We start from the raw sequence: 27,951 nt of genomic DNA on the forward strand, positions 1-27,951 counted from the left end.
ATGATCAAAATCTCGGATATTTCAACAGCGGAACGAAAACGCACCAACCTTTTTTGTGTTTGTGTTTTGTTTTGAAATAGTAATAGTACTTTCTGCTAGAGAAATAAAAACCTCACTTTTGAACCTGACCTTTCTTTACCGAAACTGACCATAGCAACTTATACAAACACATACATACTTACGAAGGGGACCCGAAGTCTAAACATTACTTACGAAGGGAACCCGAAGCAAAAGTTTCTTGCGAACGGGAAAGGGACAGCATGACGCTAGAGCGAGATAGTCGATGTTTTTTCTCTTCTCTCTCTGTATTTCTCTATTCTCTCTCATTTCTGTGCGCTCTCTGGTTTTTTCGACCCGAAGCAAACGGGAAAGAGATAGCTGACGCTAGAGCGAGATAGCCGATGTATTTTCTTGCTCTTTCGAAAATTTCGACTTCGAATTTCGAAATTCGAAGTCAAACAACTGTCAGTTTATGCATTCAAATCGGCCGTTTGAATTTTTTGTTTTGAATCGGCCGTTTTGTTCATTGTTCCAAATTTAGCATTTTTCCTCAAAATTTAGCAAAACTTTGCATTTCTAAAACGAAGAAAAAAACTAAGAACTAGAAGAATGAAATTATTTCCTCTGTATTTCTCTATTCTCTCTCGTTTCTGCGCTCTCTCTCTCTCTCGGTTTGCAAATGAAGCGTTTTTCAAGCGTTCAAGCGTCACAAGAGAATTCTCATTTCCCGAATAGTTCTCACTCACATTCCCGAACGTTGGTCTCGAAAATGGCTATGTATTTTGACAGCTGCGTTTGTTTACATCTGGTGAAAAACGGAGCGTTCGCGGTGAAATTCCTAAGAAAATCGACTGATAACACGATTTAACTGCAACTGCAACACGCGAGACAGATTCACAGACCGTTGGTAAACAGATAACAACCACGCACCCTCTTTTGCAGCCACAATGGACGCCCTGGATGTGATCGAGAAACGTATCGACCATCTTAACGAGCTACTCGGACCGCTGCCAACGACCGAGAGTCAGGTGGAAAACCTGACCGAAGCCATCCTGTCGGCATCGTCATTCCTACCGTCGGCCAGCACCGGCCACCTGGCGGATGGGGCCGCCCGGGGAGCGATACTGGAAACGTTCAAGCGAAAGGACGAACTGGAAACGTACCTCGACCCGGCGTACCTCGAAGAGAAGCAGGACATTAAGGCGAAGGAAATGTACATCAATACGATAGCGAACGATTTGGCCGGCACGTTCGAGACGCTGCAGAAGATCAAAACGCTCGAGCCGACCCTCGGGGCCGAGTACTTTCGCAGCCTGCCCGACGTGAGCGACCAGCTGAAGGCGATGAACGCCACGATGGGCGAAGCGAAGCAGGCCAACGAACTGCTCGAGGAAAGTCTGGTGATCGCGATGCAACGTTACGGCGAAATTCAGACGGGAATCAAAGACTCGCTCAAAGCAATGACCGATCGCCTCGATCAGCTCGAGGAGCGGCTGGCGGAGAAGAAGAAGCAAGACAAAGATGTTTAAGGTTGAGGAGGAGGGACCCGGGACGATGCTTTGTTGCGTAATTCACTTAAAAGCCATTGGCAATCGCAATGTTACTGTATTCTACTCGCTTAGTGATTTAATATATTTAAAAGTATGGCCCACAACAGGGCAATGATTCAGAAAAGTGTAGCACTCTTTTTACGACACAATTTTATTGATCATCATTTAGTAGCTTCTTTCAGAAAGATCAGTTGTCCAGTTCTGTACTTTTGCGCCCTTCGACGCCCTTTCTGGCCGACACGATGCGGGTTATTTATTTAAATAATGAAACAGAGGACTAATAACATTAACAGGTCCTTCTATTCGCGCGCGTCAGCTTGCGTTCGCTTTTTGCGGGTTTTTTCATGAAGTGTTCAAAAATGAATGAAGCTTGGACAAATGGAATAATACTTAGCATCGTCGTCGGAGTTGGGTGGGTGTGATGATTAAACATTAAATGACTATATCACATTTCACATATGCGACGCCACGACCCATCGGCCGCCGCCAAACCGTGGTCAGGGCACCGAGACGGGCGATCGGAGCGGAGCGCCATTCAGTTGTCATCGGCCTCCTCCAGCTCGTGTCCGTACTGGTGGTGCTCGTACTCGTGGCCACTGAAGTGGTCCTGGCCGATGTGCTCGGAACCGGCGTGGCCCAGATCGTATCCGTGGCCTCCGTGCAGTTTGCTCTCGAACTCGCTGTGATTCTCCAGTGTTAGCCCGTGGCCGTGGTGCGGTTCAGTCTCCGGGTGAACGATCTACACGAGGGGCGAATGTATAATTATTGGCCGTGCCTCCTACTTCTGCCACCCAAACCAGGGATCCTCACCTTCAGGTTGTGCTTCAGACCGGAGATCTCCACCGGGTGCTTCAGGAACTGCTGGTCCTCCTTTTTAACGTACACCGGGACTGCGTGGAAATGGTGGAATTTGAAGCTCTGATGCGAAGTCGCGTGCTTATGCTCGATGTTGTGATGGTGCTCCGTTTCCGACACATCATCGTCGTCCACCGCCTGGTGATGGATCAGGCCGGCGTAGCACACGCCAACAAACAGCGTCACGAAGATCTGCGAACAAACACAACACACCCCATTATTCTCTCGACGAAGAACATTCGCACTCCAAACACTACTCACAATTGATTTAAACATGTTGAAGAACTGTCCTCAAACTCACTGATTTACGGGCCACACAACGTGTCACACACGCGAATTCGAACGAACGAAATGGGGTAGCGTCTTGGAGATTACACCGCGATCACACCAGCAGAAGGAAGGTAAAATGGCTGTTCACCGACGGACCGACCGATGGTTTGTGATGTCTTCGGTTACCATCGCACGTGGGCTTTATAGTAGTGGCGTGCCCCTCCTGATTCCACCCGGGCGGGAAAACCGTCCCGAAACGGGCGAAAGCGAAAGTAAAGCGTGCGCGCTCTGATAGACTCGCGGCACCGGTGGAAATGGCTCGACGGCTCGGATGTGGCCTGCATACTCTAGTGGGGCCCCACACACAGGCACAGAGTGGGAATGAGGTGAGGATTTGCTTTTTGGACGGACCGCACCAGGGTTAAATTTGGCGTTATCCCTAAAGATGTTGTGCCATTCCGTTGTGCCGATCGCTGGCCGCTCGGAAAAGTGATCTTAGTCAAGGCTTCGAGAGTGGAAAGGCTTTCAAATTACGCACTGTAATGCACCGGCAACGACAGGTAACAGTAATTGCCAGCTAAACCGGGGCGCCGTACACTGGACATTAATCTTTCAGCGGGCCCGGGCCCGGGCCCAGCTTTTCGCCGGTTTTCTCCATTCCACTGGTTAATGACACAGGACAACAGTTGACGTAAGGTGGCCCCAATGGCCAACCCAAGCCAAGAAACGAGATCGGGAGTTCGGGAACACTCGGGTGACTGATAGGTTTTGGGCTATTCTATCGATTCAGACGCCCCGTGTAGCGCTCCGTGGTTACGCAAAGGATTTTAGGGTTTTATTATCAACAGCCCTATCGCAACAGCAGCAGCGTAACGGCCGTAAATCGATTACCTACGATCGCGAGGGATGCGATTTTCTACGCCTCCCCAGCGAGGTGTTTGTTTCGGATCGGCTAAGGAGACGAGTTTGCCGTTCGACCGATCGTTGACTGACGCGGCCAAGTGAATCGAGGCAAGGGCCCGAGACGAACTCCGAGACATTTCGAATGCCGCTCGCTTTTAAAATCATCACCTCGCGTGTATCGGTTTGATTGCTCCTTTATCGCGCGTGGTACTTGACCAAGACACGGATCTCTGCTACTTTCTTCGTCGTGCCGGGCCGAACTGGTTCGTAGGGTTCCGTGACACTCGTTTGGATGCTGCCGGCAGAGGGAGACAGAGAGACAGGGAGCGCGGTGTGGAAGTTGAATGCCCACTAACCTGGCCCGTAATAACTCGTCCGTCTGAACCGGTGCCTCGTTCGGTTATTGGAGCGTTTTGCTCGGTTATGACAGGGTTCAGGTTTCTGGATTAATCATTCGGATTAATAAACCAAACTCGGGACCCAGCATAGGAAGAGGTTAATCATCTTGTAATCCACCGTACATTACCTCACAGTGGCGGGCCAGGTGGCCATGTAATACTTCCCTCTTGTACACTCCTGCTGCCCTGCGTGACAGGAAGTGGCTGGCCAGCCAAAGTGTCGGACCGATCGGGGCCAGTAAGACGCAAGGCGCCCCACCCGGGGGAGCCAAGTACGAATCCGGCCGGAAAGGCAGCTACTGGCATTAACATATCCGAAACCGGTTGGAGTCGATCCGCACGCTTCCTGTTTAACGGATGTCTGTGCTTCCTCCTTAATGATCGGCTTGCTCGGCGGGTGTGTCCCAGCCAGTCGATAACGTTTCCGCTGAATGGTGATTAACTAAACGATCTAATAGGCTGAATCGATCGACTTGGCACCGTGAAGGATCGACTTGGCACCAAGGCTTGTTCTACTCTATCTTTGGGTGCATTGCACAAGATACTTTCCTTGGTGGGGCGACTGTTTGGAAACATTCTTTCACACGTCGGTCTTGTAATTATGATTCGAAATGGTGCATAACAGCTCGCCCGCCACGGATACTTCGTGGCCCATCAATATATAATTGATACGCGACGTGAACGGGTGAACAGCGCACATGCAACCTTTACTTCTGACAGTACACACGACGTGGCCATCAGTAGTAATCGCTGATGGTGGCGGCGGCGTCGTCCGTGTGCCAATTTGGAGCGATGAAAATAACGGGGCATTGCAGAAGAGTGCTTTGCGCGCGTGCTTCTCGCGATCTTGGCGCGATCTTCGCGGGGTTCGGGTTCGTGGGTGAAATGGAGTAGTGAGCCTAGCCTCTGGCGGCCCCGCCAGCAGCTACTTTTCCCCGGGTTGCGCCAGCTTCTCACAAAGAAATTTACGTAATGGGACAGCCCTGTGTAAAGACCCGTGTAGCTCATCAGACTCCGCCGAGCGCTGAACGATCGCCGGTGTGCTAATGGCGATGGGAGATATGGGAGCGAAGCAGAAGAAATTGTTCTTTGTGCTGAGGTGAAACGGTGTAACTCATACGCGTCCCCTGGCCGATATATATGGTGCTACTACCCATTGAAACCTGCGGCCTACGAAGCAGCAGCGATCAAAGGTTAGCTCTTCGGAAAGACAGCATAATGGAGCCCGATATCGATGCAACCGAAGATAAGGTGAATGCGGCGACAAGTGTGCAGTACTTCATACAATATCAGTCGATCAGTCAGGATCAGGACAATCACCAGCAGTGGGATTTCGTTTCGTGACTTTATTTGAGTTACTCCAAACTACTAATCGTCTACAGGTCCTGGAGCTTTGGTCTCCAGCGATCACAACAACTTGACGAGCTTACGAGTCGAGACCTCGATTCCATCGGGGAGGCCAACAACGGCGACGACCTGTCAGAAGTGGAGCCGGTTTGGCGTTCGCGGGTACCCGCCCGTTGAAATAACTTTATGATACTTCCCATTGCATAAAAAGCCGACCGGGCGACCACGGATTGCAGCGGCCACCCAGGTAAGGTGCGCGGTTTCACCGTGATGGGATTTACGAGGATTTACGACGATTTCTTGTGGTTTTGGGGGGCCCGCTTTAGGCAACCGATCGTGGCCACGGTTATGGTGGTTCACAAAACGGAGCGGCTTACAGTCTCGCTGCGTACGTACGAGAAGAAACAAAACGTTCTTCACGCTGCTGGAAAAACGAAACGTAAGCGAGGGGTTGCTGTTGTGGCTCGACACGTGTAGTGTGCGGTTTCGGTCCTCCAGAAAGGGCCACATAACCACGCGGAGCGTAGCGGAAAACAGGGCGAACCGCAAGGTACAGCATTTGGGAAAACGATTCGAGAAATGCATATGATTTATTATGCGCCGTTCGGAAATTTTATTATTCCAACGCGCCGAAGGTAGTGAGGCGCGCACAGACGGAACGACGCGCGAACGAAAGTGCTCCTTTGTGGATTGGGCGGAGGGCGTGCGGGTTCGGTCACGGACGTGCCTCCCCCTGTTTGGACGAGGTGCTTTATGATTCGCTTCGTGCGTCTTCTTCTCCTTTGAGGCTGGCTGGTGAGCAAATTGAATCGAGGAATCGTTCACCCGTTTCGTGTACCTCGAAGATCTCGATAACGGTGCTGGTTCTGAGTCGTCCTTGGTGTCCGATGCATTCCGTGCAGTGCAATCTGCTAAATCTAGAAAATGGAATAAAGATTAACTTTAATGTACAGTAGAAATGAAAAGCACCGCATTAAAGTGTTTAGTATTTAGTGACAGATGCTCATATGCGTTAATTTGTATATCACATTAAAATGGTTGGTGACGAGTTTAACAGGATTAAAAAATGTCGTCGCAAATCTCAACGACTGATTAACGAAAGGACATTTTAGGAACAACATTCTGACTATGTTAGCCTAACATTCGGCACGGCGATCGCAAACCTATTCAAATTCAACTCTTCCATCACCGGTAGAGCCTTAGCGTACTTTCTCTGACTCACTTTCGCTGAATAATTAGAAGCATACCTTTTTTCCACTGTCGAGTCGACGCGCTTACGCAACCAATTAAATGTTAAACAAACCCCGTGGATGGCGGATTCAAATAAACAATAACTTTAGTCGGTCGTATCATATACCCCCGAACTCCGACCAGCTTCTCCCGGCTGCCACGCTGCTCATTAGAGTCGGTGCGTACAGTAAAAAAGCGTGGTAAGTGGCCGCGGCTTATGCGACAAATTATGCTCACATATGTGTGCGGCGCCGGGTGCATTGTGGGTTGCGGAAACCGGCATTTAATGCGTGCACGAGGTGGTGCACGCGCCGTCCAACAGCCGGAAGCCGGAAGCCACCCGTCGCCCAGTGGGCGAAGCAACCCGGCCAACCGGCCAGAGACCAGGCGCACCGAGGATTTCGTTTGCGTTGCGGTTCCGCACGCGTGCATCGCAAAATTACGAAAGGCGGCCAGGTTAAAAATTGATCAGGAGTGCCGTGGCCGGCCAAAGTTACGCAACGAAATGTCAAGTTCAATGAGAGCGTTTGTGGCGCACCAGCGCAAGTTTGTTGCCCACTTCACTACCGCATACGCGTGGGCCAACGAATTAGGTTTCCTGCACACGTGATCGGTCCTGCCTGCGTACCCGGGGACCACTGCTGCATAAGGAAGTCGCTTCGGGCCCGCGCGACGGAAACTAATCTGCAGTTGGTGCGCATTTCAGATGTCAAACGGCGTGGTTTGTGCCGTTCTTCCTCCTTTCGACCGGGAGCCACACGAGGTCAGTTGAAGAGTGGCCGCACGTTTCGTGGCAAGATTGACGGCTGATGGTCCCGAGAAGTCCATCCGAGTGAAGAAAGTGCCCATCGTAAGCGATCCGGCCAGCCCCCGGCCAGCGGACTGACATAATTTATGTTTCGCGAGCGCGCGGCGCGGCGCCCCGCAAATGTCTTTCACCGAGTGTCGATTGCTATTTTCTGACGATCCTCGCCGGGGCGCTCGGGTAATAGATTTATTCCACGGTTAGTCCAAAGTGCAGCTGCAGAGGGTTCGGAATTGAATTATAATTGAAAAAAAGTGCCTGGCCTGCCGGGTGGCATGCCGAATGAGGACATTATACAATTAGACTGTGCGTTTTATCTTTGCATCTGTCAACTGAACCGAGTAGAAAGCTCGGCTATGCTTTGTCTGCTTTAAATCGTCAATATACAGGATGGCGACGACGCGAGACACCAGTTCGCACGCTTATCGATGTTACATAAACTAATTTGAGCCAAAAATCGGTTGCCAAAAAGAGGCCCAAGTCCCGCGGCTGCTCCACAATCGAGTTTCATATGACGCCGATTTACAACACACAAAAAGTGGTCCGTCTGGATATGGGAATTATGTCAAATGGAAAGGAATTAGCGCCACGACCAACATTGCCACCGTTATAATCCGCAACATCCGTGCGTCGTGTCGAAAAGTCCACCAAATTGTCCTCGGTCTCGACGTCAGTGCCCTCAGGGGTTTACCTGGCGCACCGATTTCGAACGGGAACGGATGCACTTCGATTACGCCCGCGGGATAGATCGCGATTGGCTGCGGGCTCCGCGACACATCCGATCTGTTTGCTCTCAAGCCGGAGTCTGCACCGGAGTTTGCACTGATCGCGAGATATTTATTACATAATCGCACACAGGAAACGCATGTAGACTGCGCCGTGTCGCCGTGGCGTTCAGTGCGCTCGGTGCACTCGCGACTTTCATTTCGCGTTTTTTTCTGGTCCGTGCATCTGCATTTCGCTCGCCATCTCTCGGCGTTAGGCACTTCAGTTGGTGGTTGCCCTTTCTTTATTTTAAAATGCATAAAGCCGACACCAAGAAGCTGCGGCTGTGCGGTTACAATTTAACGAAGCTAAGCTTCCTCTGTGGATACCAACAATCTATGGTGCAACAATTAATGAAATATAAATGAAATGCTTTGACCAATATTGATCAACAGATCTATAAAAATTTTCGAAAACATAGTACTGACGGAAGTATGGAAAATTATTATCAATTTAATAGACTTAACGGGAAACCCTTTGATTTTAATCATTTAAACATTTTAAGTGACTTTCAAAAGAAAACGGAAAATCCAAACATTTAAATCTAACGTTGCGCGCAATAATCGGAACACTTGTACGCAAGTTGTATACAAGGTCGCCTGGCTGCGTAGTGTTTGATTGTGTATGTAACGTACGCAGCCACAAACTCAAACTTTGAACATGTTGAACAGTTATTTCTTGGTTGTTTACTTTTGCATTTGCAAGAGAACAGCAGGAAAACGTAGAAAATACGTCAACGGACGAATCGTCATTGATTTTGCCACATTTTGCTGTTGTTTCAGGCATTTTTCGATCGATTAGGACTACGGTAAAATGTGCGGGTAATTTGCGCCAACACACGAGTCAACTCTTGACATAATTTTCAGCATTTTGGCATGAATCGAGCTTCCTTTAATAACCAATAGTAATGGACAGTAAAGAACCTCCTTTTGGGGATGAGTTTTTTTCTAAGATTGGTATGCTAAAAGCGAAGCGAAGCAAGGAGGGATCCGTCCGCCAGAAAGTGTTCCAGTTTGAGCGGGAGCCTCGTAACGACTGAGCGTCTTGAGTGGTCCTGTGGCCAAACCGAACTGATACAACTGAACCACAATCACCGCCGCGAACGCCATACTTTACGTACTCTAATTAACTTGCAAAGAGCTAGCGCTGGATAAAAAATAACAACAACAACCAACAATCGCTAGACCGCTGTTCCGGTGAGTGTTTGAAGCATAAAAATTAGCAACCGCGGGCGGCTAATGCTCACGCGATGGCCACACCGTAAACAGAGTGCGCGCCGAGACGAACGGCTCAGACACACGCATCGGGCTTCGGGCCAAGGGAAGAAGAAAGCGTATTAAACGATGGCGCAAGGAACAAGTGCATGAACGGCGAATGTGCATAAACACAAACTTTTTATTCGATTCGTTAACTTCGGAACCAGCTGGTCGATGCTCGAGCTCGAAGATCCGAGCTGTGGATTTCTTTTCCGACACGCGACACCCAAAACCCAAGCCTCGGTTGGTGTTAATTGTTCACGCTCGCTGACCAACGGCGGCACCTCCTGGCCGTTGTTTTCCCTTTCGCAGCATTGTGATGCACAGTTTGGTTCAAGTTCAGCACGTTATGTTGGGTTGTTATGCTCCGTCGACAAATTTGGGAGCGGTCTCACCTGCTGTCTCGTTAGTAGCGGCGGTCAACGCTTCCGATTATCTCGTGGACCCTGTGGTGAGGACGATGTGTCTGTGTACGTGTGCATGTTTTGTCCAGCGTAAATTACATGCTTTCTTGACCACCAACCACCAACATCACGCGTCACATTAGAGGGTGGATGAAGTCATTCACCCCGGACGTCTTCCGGCTCGTTGCTCATTCTACAAACAATGATCATTGTTGCTGTGAGCTGAAGCTCAGTATTGTTCGATTGAAATGTATACATTCTATTTATTTATCATTATCCGCTATTAAGTATCGTAAATGACAAAACATCAATCACTTTGCTCTGTTACCGTACGGGTTGATGGAAAGTAAAACATGAAGAAGGTGATAACTTATGGTACTTGTTAATAAATTAATTTTCTATCTATTTAAAAGGACACATTCAGTTGGGACGGTTGCTGGGAAGAACAAGGCCATAAATGGTGAAGCGGGTGGCCCATCCACAAGGCGCGCCTCTCTCGCGCGCGCAGACAGTTAAATACTTTCAGCTCATCGGACTCTGAGACTAAAAACCATCCATTTGCAAAACACTAGGTACTATCTACAGCGCTCTCTCTCTCTCTCTCTCTCTTTCTTCCGCAGATCGGTCGTGGCCGCCTTTTTGCTCATGACCGCATTCTGCCTCAGCAGGCCCTGGAACAGTTGGCCGTTCGGGTTGAGGTACTGTTCCGGGTTGAACTCTCGGTTGGGACGAAGGAACTGCTGTTGCTGCTGTTGCTGCTGTTGTTGCTGTTGCTGTTGCTGTTGCTGTTGCTGTTGCTGCTGCTGGAACTGTTGCTGCACCAGTTGTTGGAGCTGCTTCTGACTGGGGAAATTAACTGGGCGGCCACTCCCGAAGCCCACGTTCAGGTTCTGCTGCGGAAGTAGCCCATGGAGTTGATTGTTGTTGTTCCCGTTGGCCGCCGTCTGGTAATGGTTAACGTTCTGGTGCTGGTGGTGCTGCTGGTGGTTGGCCTGCCTGGTCGGTGGCTCACCCCAGCTAGCATAGTTCGATGACCCACTGGCGACGGCATCCAGCCCACCACCGCCCACCGACGAGGATTGGGCTGTGGGCCCATTTCCTGGCTTCAGTTTGAGATTTTTCGGAAACTTAATCTTGAAATTACTCGCATCGAAGTTGGCGTTGTACTTGTAGTTGTTGACCTCCGACGGCGGGTGCTGGTAGGTGGGTATGTGTGACGAGAACACCTGCGACGGACTGGCCACCGTCGGCAGCGACATCCAGTTCGAGCCCTTCAGCTTCAACGATGGCTCCTTCTGCGGGTGCGGATGCTGGTGCTGTTCCGCTTGAGCCTGCGCAAGGCCCCCCAACATGTACCTGCCGATGCGGGGATAATCGGAGAAAGGTCAACTCAACTTGACGCCTTGTGTTTCTGTGAGAAGCACGCCACACCTTACCTGAGAGTGTTGATGTCAATGTTGTACGGGTTCGTGATCGGGATTCCGTTGATGATCTGGATCGGTGCGTCGAGCGCTTCCGGTGCAATCCTGTTGTCGTCCTCGTTCACCTGGATCCCCTTGACTGGCAGTCCACCGTTGGCACCGTGCCCACCGAAGCTAATCGAAGCGCCCACGTTCGCCGATCCGCCCTTGATCGAGCCGAACCCCGGGTTCCCGGTGTGATCGAGGTACGATCCCTTCAGCCGGCCCTGTACCACCGAGTTGTCCTTCCCGTTCAGCATGGAGTTGATGTCGTGGTGGGTCTGCTGGTTGAAGTGCAACTTGTTCTTGGCCGGTGGCAGACGCTCGCTGGTCACTGGCCCTTCGTAGCCAGTCTTCAGCGGCCCCGGACCGTGCTCGAACGTCGGTCCGTGTAGGTACGATTGTCCCACATCGATCGCCGATAGGTCCGGCTTCACCGGCGGTTTGTTGCCCTTCACCGTCAGATCGACGTTGCTGCTCAGCGTGTCCTGGAGGCTCTCGATGGCCACCTTCAGCGGTTTGCCGGCGGTGTACGTGTTCTTCCCGAGGAACTTCACGGAGTTCTGAGACGAGGCGGCCGTCGTCGGTTTGTAGGTCGTCGAGCTGGGCACCGATTTCATCGGTTTGTAGTGACTCGGCGATGACGGCACGTTCGTCCGGATCGGACCATTCAGCTGAAACTTGTGCTTCGTGCCACCGAGCAGCGCGGCCAGGTCGATCTCTTCGAACGCCTTCTGGGTGTCGTCCGAGTCCCGCGAAGCGATCACCGGTAGGCGGCCTTCGTCCTGCAGCTGGCGCATATAGCGCAGCACGGCACTCTGCACATGGCGCATGTAGTCCTGCTTGGTGATCTCGAGTGGGCGACCACTTTTCGCCTCCGGGTCCACCACCTTCAGCGTGGTTTCGCTTCCGGCCGCCATACTGTCCCGCAGGGGCCTCTGGTACGACGGGTGGGCCGGGTTGGGCCGATAGTTGAACTTCCCGTAGTTCGGGTTGACGTAGTGATGCTGGATATCGTCGTCCGAATCCTCGATCGTCTCCTCGTGGTGGTAGTTGTAGTGTTCGTGGGTTACCTCCGGTTCTTCCGATTCCTTCTCGCTGTAGTGGTAGTGTATCTCCTGCTTCTGCGGCTGTTGCACCGGAACGGGCGCCGGCTGAACTTGGGGTTTCTTTTCCTTATCCTCGATATGGTACAGCACAAAGTATTGGTGCTTCTTCGAGGCCTCCGCAGCCATGTCCATATCCGGAGCGGGTTGGCCCACCTGCTGCTGCTGCTGCTGCTGGTTCTGCTGCTTGAACAGCATTCCCGGTCCGGGCACGCGGCCAGGCATAAAGACCGCCGTCTTCTTCGAGGCCTTCGACGGATCTTCCCCACCGTCAGCTCCCTCGTTGGTGTAGTAGAACTCGTCGTCCCCGCCCGGCAGCTCGCTCTTCTTGTCCATCGCGGGTGGCGCGGCCCGCACCCCGACCATCGGCTCAAAGCCGCCCTCCATGTCATCCGACGATGACCGGTGGGTCGACTTGTAGATCGTAACGGTCTTGATCGGTACCTTGTGCGGCACCTTACTGAAGACGACCGAAGCCGGTGGCTTCGGTTTCTTCTTGTCCCGCACGATGTACTCGATCGGCTCGTGAAGCTTCGCCGTGGAGCTCAGGGCTTTCAGGGTCGCGTCGGACGCCGATCCCAGGTAGAACTCGCCATCGGCCACCGCGTGCAGACTGTCCCAGTTGTACTTCATCGCAAAGTCCTCGGCCAGCTTCGTCGAGTAGTTGCTGCTCAGGAACGACGAATCACCGGCGGTGATGCGGAACTCTTGCGGAATCTTGGACGGATCGTCACCCAGCTTGATCTCGGTGCCGTTCGCGAGCACATAGTAGGTGGTCACGTCCGGGTCGGTGAAGTACTCGGTTTTGGGCGGTTCGCTGGCCGGTGGCGCGTTGAACCCGATCGACGTGGTACGATTCTGCATCGGCTTGGTGGCACCAGGAGGAGGTGGCGGGTAGCTCACTTCCGCAGACGCCGGTTTCATGAAGATCGTGGTGCTGAGCGTCTTGAACGGTTGCTCCGAGGGTCGGATGTTGGCGTACACCTTCGGCTCGTGATACTTCGAGAACGACTTCGGGGGCTCCTTCATGTGCGGGAACTCAAACAGAGTTTCCGTGGGCGGGGACGGGGAACTGGGCGCGCCGTACTTGCCGTACGGTGTTGGGGAAACCCCGAACTGCTTCGGGTAGTCCTGCTGCGAGGCTACCACAAACGATTCCGGTGTCGATGAGAGAATGTATCCCGCGAAAGACTCACCGGAGGGATGCGACTGCTTGAAGGCGTACGTTCCGGGGCTGGGATCACTTTGGACCTTCCCCTGAACTTGGTACTTTGCGGCGAAGCTAGGAGCCGGTGAGGAGGAGATCTTCGCAAATCCATGGCCAGCGCTGGAAATTTCGGGCGTCGGGCTTGGCCGATACTTGTACGGATCGTACGTCAGCTTCTCGTGCTGCTGCTGCTGCGAGGCGGTCGAGAGAGGCGTCGGATAGCTGGTCACTTTTGCGTAGCTCGGGGCAGGCGAAGGCTTCGGGAGGTCCGCATACTTGGCGTGCTTGACTGGGCGGGCCGTGGCCAACTTTAGGTACTCCACCGGGATACCATCGCCCGGCTTCTCGTGAGTCTCGACGGTGTGCTTTGGAGGATCCACATGGTACGATTTCGGTGGCCGATACGTGTACGGTTCCTTGTGGGCCACCGGGACCGGGATCACAGGCTTAAACTCGGCATCGACGTGATGGGATTTTAGGGGCTTGTAACGGTACGGTTCTTCCGATGGCACCGGTTCCGGTTCCATTTGGACCTGCTTGATCGTCTCTATGGCATGGTAGTTCGTCGCCGGATAGTACCGCTGTTCTTCCAGTACGGCCGTATGTGGTCTCTCCTTCTTAGCTGGCCTCGGTGGTACCTCGTAGCTGTGGGAATGATGGTGCTCCGGCTGCTGCTGATACGGATGCTGGTGCTGCTGTTTAAGGAAGCTCTCCTCGACCTCCTTCTCGTACTTCACGTGCGGGTTGGGATCTTCCGGGATAGGTCGTTGGTAGGCCGGATTGAATTCCTCCAGGGATTCGTAGCCCTTCACCGGGCGCTGGTACCTACCGAGCTCCTCGGAGGGTGCCTTCGGTGCCTTCCCCAGGTACTCCGATCTCCGGTCCTCCTCGTGGTGCTTGTGCGGTCTCACCTTGTGAACGGTCAGTATCGAGCCACTGCCCTGCGAGTCCTTCGCGGGCGGCCCAAACTTGTGGAACTCCTGGTAGCTGTTGCCGGACTCGTGGTGGGTGCTGTAGCTACTCCCAAACGCCGACTCGTCCGGACGAACAATCTGAGCGTACACGCTCGAAGCGGCCGTGTCCTGTTGCTTGATCGACACCGGCTTCTTCCCGGCGGCGGACGATAGAACCGTCTTGGCGAGCGACTCCTGCAGCTTCTCCTTCGGTCGGTACGTTGTTGGTTGCGGTTCCTCGGAACGGTCCTCATCGCTCGGCACGAACGGAGTCACGGTGTGGACGAGCATAGGTTTGGTGGTCTTCGGCTTCATGTGCTTCGGCCGATGGGTAGGATGCGCCTGCGGGGGTAGGGCACCCGTTGGGACCACATACTCCGGGGTCGATGGTTTCGTCGGTGCAGGCTTCGTGTGGTAGTGATGCTGATAGATCCCGTGATGGACCTCTTCCCGCTCGGGTGCTCTGCTAGGGCCGACGAAGTGATCGTACTTGACGGTGGTGAACTCGACGAACGAGCTCGCCGGAGGCGGTACGGTGGTGCCCTTCTGACCCTGCAGGTACTGCTTGCGCAGTCGGAGCGCCTCGTGCACAAAGTCCTGCGGCGACTGCTCCGCGTCCGTTGGGCCGCGATCGGAGACGCGATCGCTTGCTGCGCTCTCGCGGTCGTGAATGATCACCTCGTCGTCCGGTGAAACGTTGATCACGTACTGGGACTCTTTACCATTTTCTGTTTACGGAATGCAGAGGAGCAACAATTGAAGAGCAATCCGCCTAAGAGTGTCTAGAAAGTGGCTAATACGAGGTCTGTTCAAAAAGTGTACGAGATTTTCACATTTTCGCGGGTTACGTATATGCAGTTAATTTTTGACAGTTCATCTTCGATTTTTGTCTATTCCGAACAATGGACAATAGAATCTGTATCAAATTTTGTGTGAAAAGCAAAATGAACTGCACGAACGTATTCCGGAATGCTGACTGTGGCATATGGTGAAACTACCTTTACCCAATTGGGCAATCGCTGAATCACCGTTGGAAAAGTTGCTGAGGACTTAAACATATCGATTGGCTCGGGCCATTCGATTTATACCAATGTTTGACTCTCTCCGCGACGACCCAAATGTACTCCAGAGGGTCAAAACTGGTGGCGAATCATGACAGATGTATTCTACTGTACATGTACATCTATTGTACATGTGTAACTGAGTAGCGTATTGCCAAAATATGAACATCATTGAATAAAGACCAATAAATCATCTTTCCAACGAAACATTTCACTATCAGGTAACTAACAAAGATAATTTTTCACGTTCTCAAAAATGTTTAAGTAAACTACTAATTCGAGAACCGTTCCTATTGGGGTCTATTTGTCAGGCTGGGATTCGCCGGGGTTACCAATCTCACTGACTCCTTTATGGACTTCAAAATGGAGCTTTGCTTCCTCGACCAAACTCACCAGTAGTTTTGGCGATAATGCGGTTCGATGTCCAGGGCGAGATCGCAGAAGCAGATGCTATTTGATCCACATAGTAAACCTGTTCTGACCGGTCCTCCTCGTGTCGTCGGGTTTTCTTCTTGTGCTTTCCGCTTTCACCGCTGGCCACGCTTACCAGAACCTTCGCATTGATTTCAGGGATGGCGTTCCAGGATGGCAAGAAGAAGAAAAGGGAAACGGAAATTTACCGAAGGATTCACGATAATGGCACGTCAAGGATAGGGCAAGATTCACTGGTTCAATTGGAAAGATTCACAATATTCGAGGGTATCAGGTTCTGGCCGGGCGAATAATTCCTCCACCAGTTAAGTCCTTCATTCACAGGCGGTCACCAAAATGTCCTGGGAAATTCTTGCCAATTGTCGCACTGCAGGCAAAAAACACTCAGAGACCACCACCGACCGACGGAGGAGAACTTACAACTAAACTTATCACCAGCACCAGCGCTCGTGCGTAGGTCCTCATCGTAGCGCGCCACGGTCACGGATTAGCAGCTGACTGTGCACCAACCGTGCGCGGAGGTGTTTTATATAAACTCTCCGAAGCCCTTCCGAAGCCTTGCCGACCATGATCACGATCACGATCCGATCTCTAGGCACCCTCACCCTCACACACCCGAGGAGATTTCCCGAGAAGGTGGCCCCAAAATGAAAACTCTGCGCGCGCCGGACACCGACACCGGCGCAAAATGTAACGCCAGACTGAGCCCGAGAAGAAGAGTCTTTGGCATTTCAGGCGCCCCGTCAATTTTCCTTCGCGCGTGGAAAACTCACGCCAGAGCCGGCGGACCGTTTGACAGTGGCAGGATTGAGGGTGGCCGTTGAGAGAGCGTTGGCCGGCCCGTGGCGCTGGCTGGCTGTTTCGGGGTTGTTGTTCCGTCTACGGGAGGTGTGTGTCCTGTGCGGACGGTGAGCTTTAATTGGATCCTCGAGAGGGAGTGAGAGAAAGAGCGAGACAGAAACGGAGAGAAGTCATGCAATAGGGTCCAGCGCCACTGCCAATTGATGCAAAGTGCGTTTGCGGTCGGTTATAAAAGGGTCTCGGCTGGGGCCTGAGCTGGGCCGGGGCCATTGTCGGGGCTTGTCCCAGGGAGCAAAAAGAAAATCAAGGTTGCGTGTCACGATCGTGCGCATTTATGTGGGGCTCTGGGCAGGGAGAAATGTTTCACTTTCCGTCGATAACCTAGCGCGCTGCCATCGCCTGATGGCGGACTGATTTAGATGGTGTCCGTTTGTTTCGATTTGTTTTCATTATTGTTTCATTTGCTGCATTAATCTGCCCGTTGGTGTGCGTTGTTCATTGTAATGCATCCAACGTTTGCATTGCCGATTGGTTCAGGAAACCCTTAAAGCCTCGAAAACGATAACTTTATTGGCAATTTAATGTGTGTAGCGCAAACCCGTAGACAGGATCCGCTTTTTTATCACTTACTTAACGTTTTTTTGTATTGTGAATGGTCACCACATTGCTCCGACACGGATCCAAAGTAATAAATTAATTATTGGTAAACAAAATTGCATAATAATGATTGTTGAAAACAACAATAAATTTTTTTCTGAAGCTCTCGAGTGAATACAAAGTTTTCCTTAACTAGTAACATAAGGCATAATGCGATAAGAATTATCCTTCTGATGGCGATACGGTTGAGATCGGTTGCTTTGGAATCATACGAGATGACTGACGATAGTGAAAGGTCCTTAAGGGAAACTAATACAGTAACTTGACAATATGAACATACATTTTCCTACTCCAACTCAGTATCCGATATCGAATTATTCGATCGCGTTGGGCTCTTAGCTTTCGGTTTTCCAGCGGAACTTTCTTTTTCCTGCGACAATAGCGACCCACAACATTGTGTATCAATCAGTCGGTTGTGGTGCATCGTCCCTTACCCCCCTGTGGTGCAGACTTAATGGCGTTGTAGCATCTCACACTTAGACACACCTCATGAATTACGCAATTGACCATCGAGCGCGCTTCCTTCTGCTCCTGCGCGCTTAATCAGCCGCAGGCACGGGTTCCGGGCCCATATAGGATCGCCGCTTTCTGCATGAAAAAGTAATGCATACTTACACATTATCCGTCCTTCACCGGGCCTGCACATTATCGTCGCCCATTACTGGTTATGCTAGTTTGCAACAAAATGATCGAACGTTGTGGATCGATGGCGCCGATAATTCTGTGGCACCGAAAGAGAGTTAGAAATTCGGGAAGCTAGCTTTTTCGTTTTTTTCAGATTGGTTTGGTTTATGCGCCCGACGGTTTCCACGAAGGGAAGGAGCCAATTTATTTGTGCACGAACTTGCGATGCTCGTGAAGTTGGAAGAAAGTGCATCGCGGTACTGGTCCGAGCTGCGTGCAGTCGGCTAATGCACATCAAACGAACGCTGATGGATGCAACTTAATCATCGATGAGTCTTACTTTTTTCCAATCGATACAGCCGCCAACATAAGTGTGTTAACCAAAAAAAGCAAGTACCAGCATAAAAAGGAGCGCACTCGTTTAAAATAAATTAAGTTAGCAAACTGTTATTAAAATGTTGCCATCAACATGCTGTAGTTCCATCGTGCCATCATGAAACGTACAAATGGAGAGTCTAATGTGGATTATAATTGTTGGCATCGTTCATCGTTAGAGTAAATTATTTCTCAATTTGTTGTAACAATTGCAAACAAAAAAGGGAATGTAGTATAATGGAACATTGAATCGGGAGGTTGAGCAAAATATTTGAAACATATCTTCGAAGTTGCTTGTTCGGTGCTACCTGCAGCATGCCGCATGCCAGCATAGCGAGCGGCCAGAGGCCACTGAACGGCGGCGAACCGCGTGGCACGGGGATCGTGTATGAAAATATGTTGTTTCACTTTCACGTGTGCTATGATGATTGGACGGCTGCCGGTTTCGTGTTTCGTTTGCTTTTGACGAAAAAATTTGAACTCTTTTTTGTCTGAAGCTACCCATTTTATAATTTTATCAAAAACTAGCTGTTCCCGGCGCGCGTTGCCACGCCTTATTTAATCCACATTTCTCGATTATCCGATGATGTATCCGATCGGCTTCCCTTGCCGTTTCCCGTTGGACATATGTCAAAACTCGCGCCAGCTGAATTTGGCTCTAATTGATTGAAAACTATCCGAGTTTAACTGAAATGAACTAAGATTTTGTATGGGAGCCCCCCTTTGTAAAGAGAGGAGAAGTTTCAAACATTCACCAGATCATTTCCCCTTCCCCAAAACTCCCACCTGCAGAATTTGCACCTTCACATTCATACTGGTGAAAAGCCGGATGTATGTAAAATATGTAAAAAAGCGTCTCATTCATGACAGGCACTATCATATCATTCGAAAATTCACAACAATCGGGACGATCGGGTTTTCGGGCGACTTGTCCTATAGGCTTCTCTTCCCACCTCACGTTACTCTCCCGATAACGTATCTGATCGGCTTCTTTTTCACCGTTGCTCCTCTGTTAAAAATGATCGGGCTTCCCGGTGACGTATCCGATCGGCTTCCTTTCTCAGTTTCACTGACATTCAAAACCGCGATCAGCAATTATTTTAGTGTAAATACGTTTTGATTATTATTCGATTATTTACTTCTTTATTCAGTAACTGGGATAATTTACAAATGAGTGGCGCTGCCGCCGTCACTATGCATCGCGTGCCATTCTCTCGGCGGACACAGTTCCTCAGTCTGACCTACTGGTTGTCGGCTACTAGCTCAGCATTTGCAGGCAGAACTGGACTAAATGGCCCCTTTCTTTCGACTACCTCTTCCTTACTTCGTCATCCTAGCTATGACTAATAATTTAAGTGTAACAGCAGCAGGAGGAAAACGGCCCTGAAGCACCTGAAGGCGGCCGATGCGGTCCGACCTACGGAAACGAAAAGCGCCTTCCCAAACGAGGCATTCACTAGACGCACTCCCACTCCAAAGTACTCTACGCCGCGCCGGCAGGACTCGGACTGGTGGGACCAGTGGTCAACCCACCGGTAACCATCGTCATCGCCATGTCGGCCGGGTCCACCGTCGTGCGGCTCTTCTTCTTCATGCGCTGGACCATCTTGTTGACTTTGCGGAACTGCTCCTCGGTGTACGGGTGCCCGGAGCTGGCCCCCGGGCCCGTTGGTGCCGCGTCCCGTTTGCTGGAGGGCTTCGGCGAGCCACCGGACCCCGTCCGGGAAGTGCGGCTTTCGGTGATGGACGCCATCCTGGAGCCACGTCCACCGCCGCCGCCGCCGCCACCATGATGTCCTGCTGCGCTGTGTGCGTGGTAGTTGTAACGCTGCTTCGGACGCTGCGTGATCGTTACCACCGGCTCGGTGTTGTAGTGCGGTGAGGCCGTCTCTGCGGCCTCCGTCGTCACTTGCGGGCCGGCGGACTCGACGAATGATTTGTCCTCGAAGTACGAAGCCTGCGAGGGATAGACCTCCTGCAGGATGTACTGTTGCTGTTGGTGCTGAGGCTGGTGCTGGTGTTGGTGGTAGTCATAATGTGCTGCTTCCTGTTGCTGCTCGTGCTGGTGGTGATAGTGTTCGTGTTCCGCTTGGTGCTCCATGGCGGCCTCCTGCTGGAGTTCCGCCTTCAGCGAGGGACTCTTGTACACGACGCGCGTGTGCTTGTGGCTGGGGTAGTTCTCGACGAGCTTCGGCTCCGGAAGGTACTCTTCCTCCTGTTGCGGCTGCGGCCGGTGATGATGGTGGTACTGGGAGAAGTTCGGGTACTTCCGGGGCGGTTGCTGCGGCTGGTGCTGCTCGTGGTACGGATCCGGATGCGACTGATGGGCATCCGGCACGGGCGTCACGAAGTTGATCGCCGGCTTCTCGTAGACGTACTGCGTTTCGTGGTCCTCCTCCGGTCCGCTGGCCGGTTGCTGGGCCACGTATTGGTACTGAATCTGCGAGACGGCGTGACCGGTATGTGCGTGACCCGAAGGCTCCTGCTGATGGGGATGTTGATCACCGTGGTACGTCTGGTAATGGTAGGCCGGTTCCGGTTGGGCCGTACTGTGGTAGGCGATATGCGTTGGAGTGACCGTGGTCTTGCGATAGTTTGGGTGCTTCGTTGGCCGAGCTGGCACCTTCGGAGTGCCGTCGTAATACTGGTCCGGCAGCGGCACGAACGTGTTGTGACTGGTACGGATCATTGGCACGTACGCGATCTCCGTCGGGTAGACCGGGTCCGGTTGACTGTACTTCGTGCCGGGGTGATACTTATGCTGCTTATGCTCTTCCTGGACATAGTGATGTTGCTGCTGCTGTTGATGCTGTTGCTGCTGATGCTGTTGCTGTTGCTGATACTCGTGCTCCTCCAGTTCCCGGTACAGTTGGGCGGCACGAATTTCCAGATACTGTTGCAGCAGGGCCTGCAGATGAGCTGCGTACTTGGAAGGGCCCGGAATTTTGAGCACAATCACCGGAGCGTCCTCCTGCTGGTAGAGCTGCTTGGCTTGATGTTGCCCCTGCTGCTGCTGGTGGTAGTAATGCTGCTGGTGGTGCTGTTCGTACTGCTGGGTCGGGTAGATCTGGTAGACTTCCTCGATCGGTTTCAGCTCATAGCTGTGCGATGGCGTGATTTCGATGTCGGTGACCGTCTCCGCGGTGCTGTGCGTCGACCGGGCCGGCTGTAGTTCGTGCTGTGAGTAGGGGTAGATCATGTATTTCGGCTTGGAAAAATGATACCCCTCCTCGGCTTGATTGCTGTAGTGACCGTATCTGTGCAAAAGAACGGACAAGTGAACGGAAAATTAATAAAGGAATCCACCGCCGACTGCGCGGTACGAGTAACTTACCCCAGATCACCCTCAATCGTGCGCTTGATGTGCTTGCCGTCCGTCGCGTTACTGCGCTCCACCTTGATGCGGATCTTGTTGCCGTGCTCGGCAAACTGACGGTCCAGCTCCTTGATGAAGTCAACATCGGCCGGCGGTAGCGCGGTAAACTCCTCCAGGATCGTCTTGGGTGCCTTGGTGGGCTTCTGTGAGTGTGCCTTCTTGGCGGGCCGCTTGTCGAGTTTCTTCTCTCCTGCCGCAAACGCCGCGGACACCAGAAGCAACTAGAGAGAGAGTGCCGAAGAAACCATAATTAATGCGCGCGATCAACGATCACTTTAAACACGTGGCGCCTAACAGTATGCAACATGCGAACACCGCACGCGACGTTGGAAGTGAAAAAATGCATTTTTGCCAACATTAAGTGGCGCGAAGAGCGAAAGTGCTACCTGCTGCAACCGAAGCATCTCACTCAGGGGTTGAAGAGCCGCCCCTCCCTCCCACCACCGCCGATAAAGATAGGAACCTCAATTAGTATCGCACCGAGGGCAATGGAAAAAGACACCTTACCACCCTCGATCCCTCGATAGGTCGGAGGGTGCATAAATCGATCCATTTGGGTTCGTTCGATCAGCGCGCCGACACTTCCTTATTGGGTTTCGTAATGAACCGAATAAATCGCGATAGTGTACTCAGCACCGGAAAATAAATCGATTGCCCTTTGGTCCCCTTTTCCCCGAGGGCACGCTAAACGTTCCTCCCCTAAGTGCCAATCGGTTAAGGCTCAACGGGGGTTCGTGTTTACACTTTCACACCCGGGGCGTACTCAAGAAAAAAAAACCCTTCACAATCCCGTTCATAGTGGCCAAGTTCGAGTTACTGCACTTTCGACGTCTGCGCTACTTCCTGCGTGTTCGCCGAAGAGAGGCCAACAAAATGCTTCCCCATGCACATGCTGTAGACGCTCCACACGTCCGCGCCATTTATTTCGTTGTTTTTGGGCCTTTTTGAAGGCTTCGGCATCGTGGCTCACGAAACGCACGAAAGTTCAATCGCCCGAGCACTGCCCAAACGATTGGTGCCCGGCGTGCGAATTTCGCTTGCGTGATTAGCATCGCCAATCGGCTTGCTTATCATCGCGCTTCGTGCATGCCATTCCGGGCCTAACGAGAGCAATTATAGAATTCACCCGAAACGACCGGTCGTCGTTGTGGTGCCCATCGCAAATAAATCAGCTGATCGATTGGTTGTCCCGGTGCCACCGCAACCTGACGCTGCTTTATTATGTAAATCAGCTTAAACGGGCATTGGGACAAGCGGGCGCGTGCGCCAAGAGACACCGATTGATAACCGATTATTTAACCCAGAGTCTGAGGCTGGGCAGAAACGAGATCTAACAACATTATCGTCGCCGTGCGCCGTGACCCACTCGCGCGAGTTACGTCGCTACGTGACGAGAAATTCGATCTTTCTCGCCCGGTTCGATCCCGGGCCCAGCCTTTCACGAGCCCACCCCATTCTAATAATCTCTGGACTAACGCGGGATTGTGTAACCGGTCGACGGTCGACGACGAATCACACCTCGACGCGTAGAATCGTGGGCACGAGAATGGTGCGCAGGGAGGGTGGCGCCGTTGTCCGAAAGGCGTAAACCTGGGAGCTGCCCACCGGTAGAAGGACCTGCCAGAAGGGGCCTGCCGGCTTTTCATCCCGCGCATTAGATCACACCGAGCGACTCAAAAACTCACGAGGGGCGAGAAAAGTGGTCAAACAGGAAGCTGGTGGCTGGACAAGGGCAAGCCGGTTTTCCGTTCGCCAACGTTCACCCAACTGCAACTGCGGCGAATGAAAGTTGTCCGTAAACGCCACGGCTCATCTTCACGGTTTTTGGGTTCGGTTTGGCTTGCTGATGGCTGGGGTTTTCCCCGGACCGTCCCCCGGTGGCACAAGTTACGCAACCGCCAGCCAGCCAGCCAGCCTCGCAGGATTTCTTTTCGCACTCGGCTGAGTGCGGCACTTACGAGCACAAAGTAGCGACACCGGAGAGGCGTTTGATCGAGTAGCAGCGATCGGGTGCATCAAAGCAATGACGACCTTTCGCGAGCTATCACCAAAGAAGCACTGCCTCGCCGGTCGGTCTCATTCGCTGTGACGCCAGGCTTGTAATTTGAGCGGCAGCGCCAAGTGCCCGCCAAGGAGTCCGCGCGAAGGACTTGCGATCCGGTCCTCTCAATTAAGCACAAGGTCGCGGCTCGTGGCTCCGGATTTGGTCGCCGCCACGAAGACAGGCAGTTCCGAATGCGATTAATTGTGACGCGTGAAGTGGCAACGTAAGTAACTCATTAGCCCGGATGGTGGCTGCTGAATGGTTACTCGTCTGTAAATGGTGCTTATTAGGGGAGCTTTACGTTGGGGTCACGCGGGTTGCTTACGGCAAAGACAAATTATTTTATCGCTGTCGGTTGCGGCGAACCACAAGAAAGGTATCTGGAGGGCTACATCAAGTAAACGGGAATCGCTGAATGAGGAATGAGAATGGAGCCTTCAGAGTCTTTCTGCGAAAAGGACGCATAGGGAAAATCTAACAAATTTGAGCCACGAAAACGAAGGCGATCCAATCCACGTTAGTTTTGACGTCCGACGAACTTGAGACTGTAGACTGTGAAAGACTCCAACAGTTTGCCGATTTTCGCATGAAAAGTTTGGACATCTACATTACCTATTTTAAATTCAAAGTGTTTGATTACAAAAGCAAAGAAGAATCGTAAAAAAAAAACCAGTTTTTGCACGGCTGGCGGCCGGTGATGAGTTTTCCAAGCAGCGAATGGCCGCCGGAGCCGCTGCCGGTGGCTGAAGAAATTCAAAATTGAATGTCTAATTAGCTCAGCTTGGTACGCCGAAAACACAGCCGCGTTTCGTGCCGGAGGCTGGGCACATAGGCGGCCGGGGGCAGTTTTGGGGCTTCCGCCGCCCGGCCCGATATGCAGATGCGGCAGACGCGGGGCCCCCTTCCCGTGACTGGCTGACTGAACGAATGACTGACTGACCCGCGCGAAATTACGCAGTCGGCTCGCGCAAGCATTTCACAAGACGCGCGCAAGACGCCAGCGCGATTTGCGTTTACGGTGGCGCGCGCGCGGTCGCGGTTTAATTGTTTGTTTCATACATACATCACCCCCTCCCGGGGGGCAGGGAGCAAAGCTGCGGGCAATCTGCTCCGGGCAAGGACCCGGGCAAGAGAGAGAGAGAGAGAGAGAGAGAGAGACAGCGGGCAAATACAGATCGAAGGAAAAGGTGCAACGGAAAAGCGTCGTCGTCGTCTGGTGCGTCTTCGGATGGTTTTGGTTTTCTGCCCAATTTTTTATGCTCCACATGATGCCGGTTGCGTAGTGTTTCGGGCCACCGCGGGTTTCGATTGTCGTTCGGTTGCGCATCATCGGCGTTGCGGCAAGTGTGGGGGGCCATCTTGCCCAGGCCACATGCGTAACTCGGATCAATCGTCTCGGATTTTCCATCAGAGGAAAAGGCTGAATGTTTTTTTTTTACATTAAACTGTTTTCTTTTTCTGTGATAGATTTGTATAAAAAAATACTCTGGGCTCAACGAGAGGGACCGGTTTTTGTAACTTCCATTACCGTTTGCAGCGTTGGGCTTGCAGAACGCCCGATTGGGGCCCTCCTAATTGATTGGCGACGTCAGACGTTACTACTTTGGGGTCGTTTGAAGAAACCCAACAGCACCTGTTTATGCTCTGATTGGTGTGTGTAATTGAGTAACGTTTTCATCATTGGATGTTTGTTGTCCAATATTCACAAGGAGCCGGGACTGAATTATTTAACTTTTAACTCAAAACAGGGTTTCTAGTTTCGAAATCATAGGACTGGGATTTTATAGTTTTAGAATATATCTCTCAATCCAAGTGTCAAACTTTTAGTTGAATGTCTGCCATTTTAGAAAATGAATCGTTTAACCATACAAGAACGAAGATATGGACATAGAAGATATGTGGTTTCAGCAAGACGGAGCAACGAGCGGTATTCTATCTGTCTATTCTTGGCGTCAATTGGCCACCAAGACGATGCGATTTTAAAACCGTTGGACTTTCTGTTATGGGGCTACGTAAAAGATCGTGTTTATGCTGACAAGCCTGCAACTTCGGAGCATTTGAAAAATAACATTCGCCAAGTTGGGGCCAAGGCAACACTCGAACTGTGCTAAACAGTAATTGAAAATTATCTTATCAAAATCAACTGTTGCCATGGATCCCGAGGCGGCCATCTGAAAGATATTTTATGTCATTTTCAATTTCTCGCAGTTTCTTACATTTCCGCATCATGATTAATGAAGGTGCTGCAAGATGTGCATATTTTGCATAGTAGAGCCGCAACCGTACGTTTTCCGCGCAACAAGAAGCATTGAGCATTATTCCTGTTTTTCGCCGTACCAGTACCACAGTTATGCAACGGTAAGGCACACGACACAAAACCGAAACCGACCCCGGATCGGTACAGGAAGTGTGCGCATCGCTTGAGCAGAGCCCCACTAGGACTCCAGGGACAGTGGGACATCTCGCTCTTAGTCGCTCTTGCCACCGCGGAAAACCGGTAATCGATCCCGGGCACCCGGACTACCCGGTCTTTTCCGCTCCCCCGGGGATGTTGATGGGAAACCGGGGAAAACCCCGAGTGGCCGGAGGGGGAAGATGGCCCCCAGATACCGATGCCCGCTGACACGCTGCAGCGGAGCAGCAATTGCGCAACAAGCTGAGCCGAGCTGCCTATGACTTCAGCTCCGTTTTGGATATCACTTTTTTGTGTTCCGAAGAAAAGAAAACACTCCAGGAGATGCGAGACTCCGAGAGGTCGAAAAACACCCATCGGTACCGTGCCAACAAACAATAGAGTTCCGTCAAAGTGTGTTATTTCGTTTGTGTTTTCGAATCCGTCACTCAAAAGGGATCGCTAGAGGCGGAATGTCGTGTTGCGGGATTAATGCGCGAGATGTTGCATAAATATGAGCCAGGGACAGACTTCAGGGAAACCTTCGAACCTTCGGAACATTACAGTTTTGCTACATCAAATCCCCCAGGGGGAGCTCCCAGAGAGGATTCTTTCAAGGCGGGAAACTGTATTTCATTACCATCGCCAAGAATCATAATTGGTCTCCCATGCTGGGAGCTGTATGAAGCCCAGACGATTAACCCTGACCCTGACAAAGGGGTTCTCAGGATGTAAACGAACTTCACTTCGGCGGGGGACCATTTCAGAATGTATTTCGCTTCAAACCGTTGCAACGTCAGATAAAATCATCGACTTTGGCTTCGACTTCGGCACAAAATCCATAGCCCAAGTAAAGTGTGTGATTAGCTGCACCATTTAATTTAATTCCACACCTTTCAAAGCGTGATCTCTCGCCCGAATGTTTTCCTTCCTCGATGCCACTTCAAGGGCAACCCCCGAAACGATCGGAAGTGAGAATCGAGAATTTCAAAACCCATTCTTCAATCAAACCGATCGTCAGCCGAACGTGCGTCAATTGTAGCTCGCATTTCGTCCTTCGGCGGAACAACAGTCTTCGGTCCGGGTACCAGGGAGATTTTATGATTATTGGTTTTCGAACCACATTACAACACGTACCACGATTAGCCACTTCATGGTGCTCGGTGACTTATTGCACTCCAGCGTGCCGGAAGCGAAAGCGAAACTGACACAGAACTGTTCGTCACTCTGCTGTTTGCTGTCGTTGCCGGAAGGAAGTCTGCCGGTGCTGCCGAAAAATGTGCCGGGACCGATGAGGATGGCACCAGGATTGACGCTCACACACACGTCCAGGGTCCGACTTTGCACTAAAACCACATTCCGAACGCCGGAAGCCTTTACGGGCAGACGGACACAGACCTGAACTACACACACACTCACGCAAACGGCCCAGCACCAACAACACTCTCGATCGCGTTTTCTTATTTGTTATTTCCGCCACAACAAAAGCCACATTTCCGTCGTGTTCACTGTCGCCAGTCAAAACTTTACGTGTGCCCCGCAAGGCCACCGGAAGCCGACAGTCGAATTCCTGGTTTTCGCACGATTCAGCAGCTACTACTTCAGTAGTAACCAACGGGAGCCAACGATGCCGCACGCACTTACGCCTCGGCCGCTCGGTTGCGTCTAAACGAATTGCGG

General features: G+C 51.8%; 4 protein-coding genes across 4 annotated transcripts; 1 reads left to right on the forward strand and 3 right to left on the reverse strand.

Annotated features, from left to right (window-relative positions):
* Window positions 1-809: 809 nt before the first annotated feature.
* Window positions 810-1,668, forward strand: LOC128273406 (uncharacterized). The gene has a single exon (XM_053011360.1). It carries the CDS (start codon window positions 948-950, stop codon window positions 1,527-1,529), a length of 582 nt encoding a protein of 193 aa, XP_052867320.1. The 5' UTR covers window positions 810-947; the 3' UTR covers window positions 1,530-1,668.
* A 417-nt stretch (window positions 1,669-2,085) lies between these two features.
* Window positions 2,086-2,681, reverse strand: LOC128273963 (histidine-rich glycoprotein-like). The gene is made up of 3 exons (XM_053012037.1): window positions 2,667-2,681; window positions 2,361-2,597; window positions 2,086-2,289 (listed from the first exon to the last, which is right to left on the reverse strand). Exons 1-3 carry the CDS (start codon window positions 2,679-2,681, stop codon window positions 2,086-2,088), a joined length of 456 nt encoding a protein of 151 aa, XP_052867997.1.
* A 7,713-nt stretch (window positions 2,682-10,394) lies between these two features.
* On the reverse strand, window positions 10,395-16,467 carry LOC128274975 (uncharacterized; the record flags this gene model as incomplete). Its single annotated transcript, XM_053013331.1, has 4 exons — window positions 16,423-16,467; window positions 15,964-16,123; window positions 11,220-15,237; window positions 10,395-11,139 (listed from the first exon to the last, which is right to left on the reverse strand). Coding segments are annotated over exons 1-4 (4,968 nt in total), but the record flags the coding sequence as incomplete, so codon positions are not given.
* Window positions 16,468-19,942: 3,475 nt separating this feature from the next.
* On the reverse strand, window positions 19,943-27,426 carry LOC128274979 (myb-like protein Q). The gene is made up of 3 exons (XM_053013340.1): window positions 27,409-27,426; window positions 21,794-22,056; window positions 19,943-21,716 (listed from the first exon to the last, which is right to left on the reverse strand). The coding sequence occupies exons 1-3, from the start codon at window positions 27,424-27,426 to the stop codon at window positions 19,943-19,945; spliced, it is 2,055 nt and encodes a 684-aa protein (XP_052869300.1).
* Between the last annotated feature and the right edge of the window lie 525 nt (window positions 27,427-27,951).

Source organism: Anopheles cruzii, chromosome 3 (genome assembly GCF_943734635.1).
Source record: "Anopheles cruzii chromosome 3, idAnoCruzAS_RS32_06, whole genome shotgun sequence".
NCBI lineage: Eukaryota > Metazoa > Arthropoda > Insecta > Diptera > Culicidae > Anopheles > Anopheles cruzii.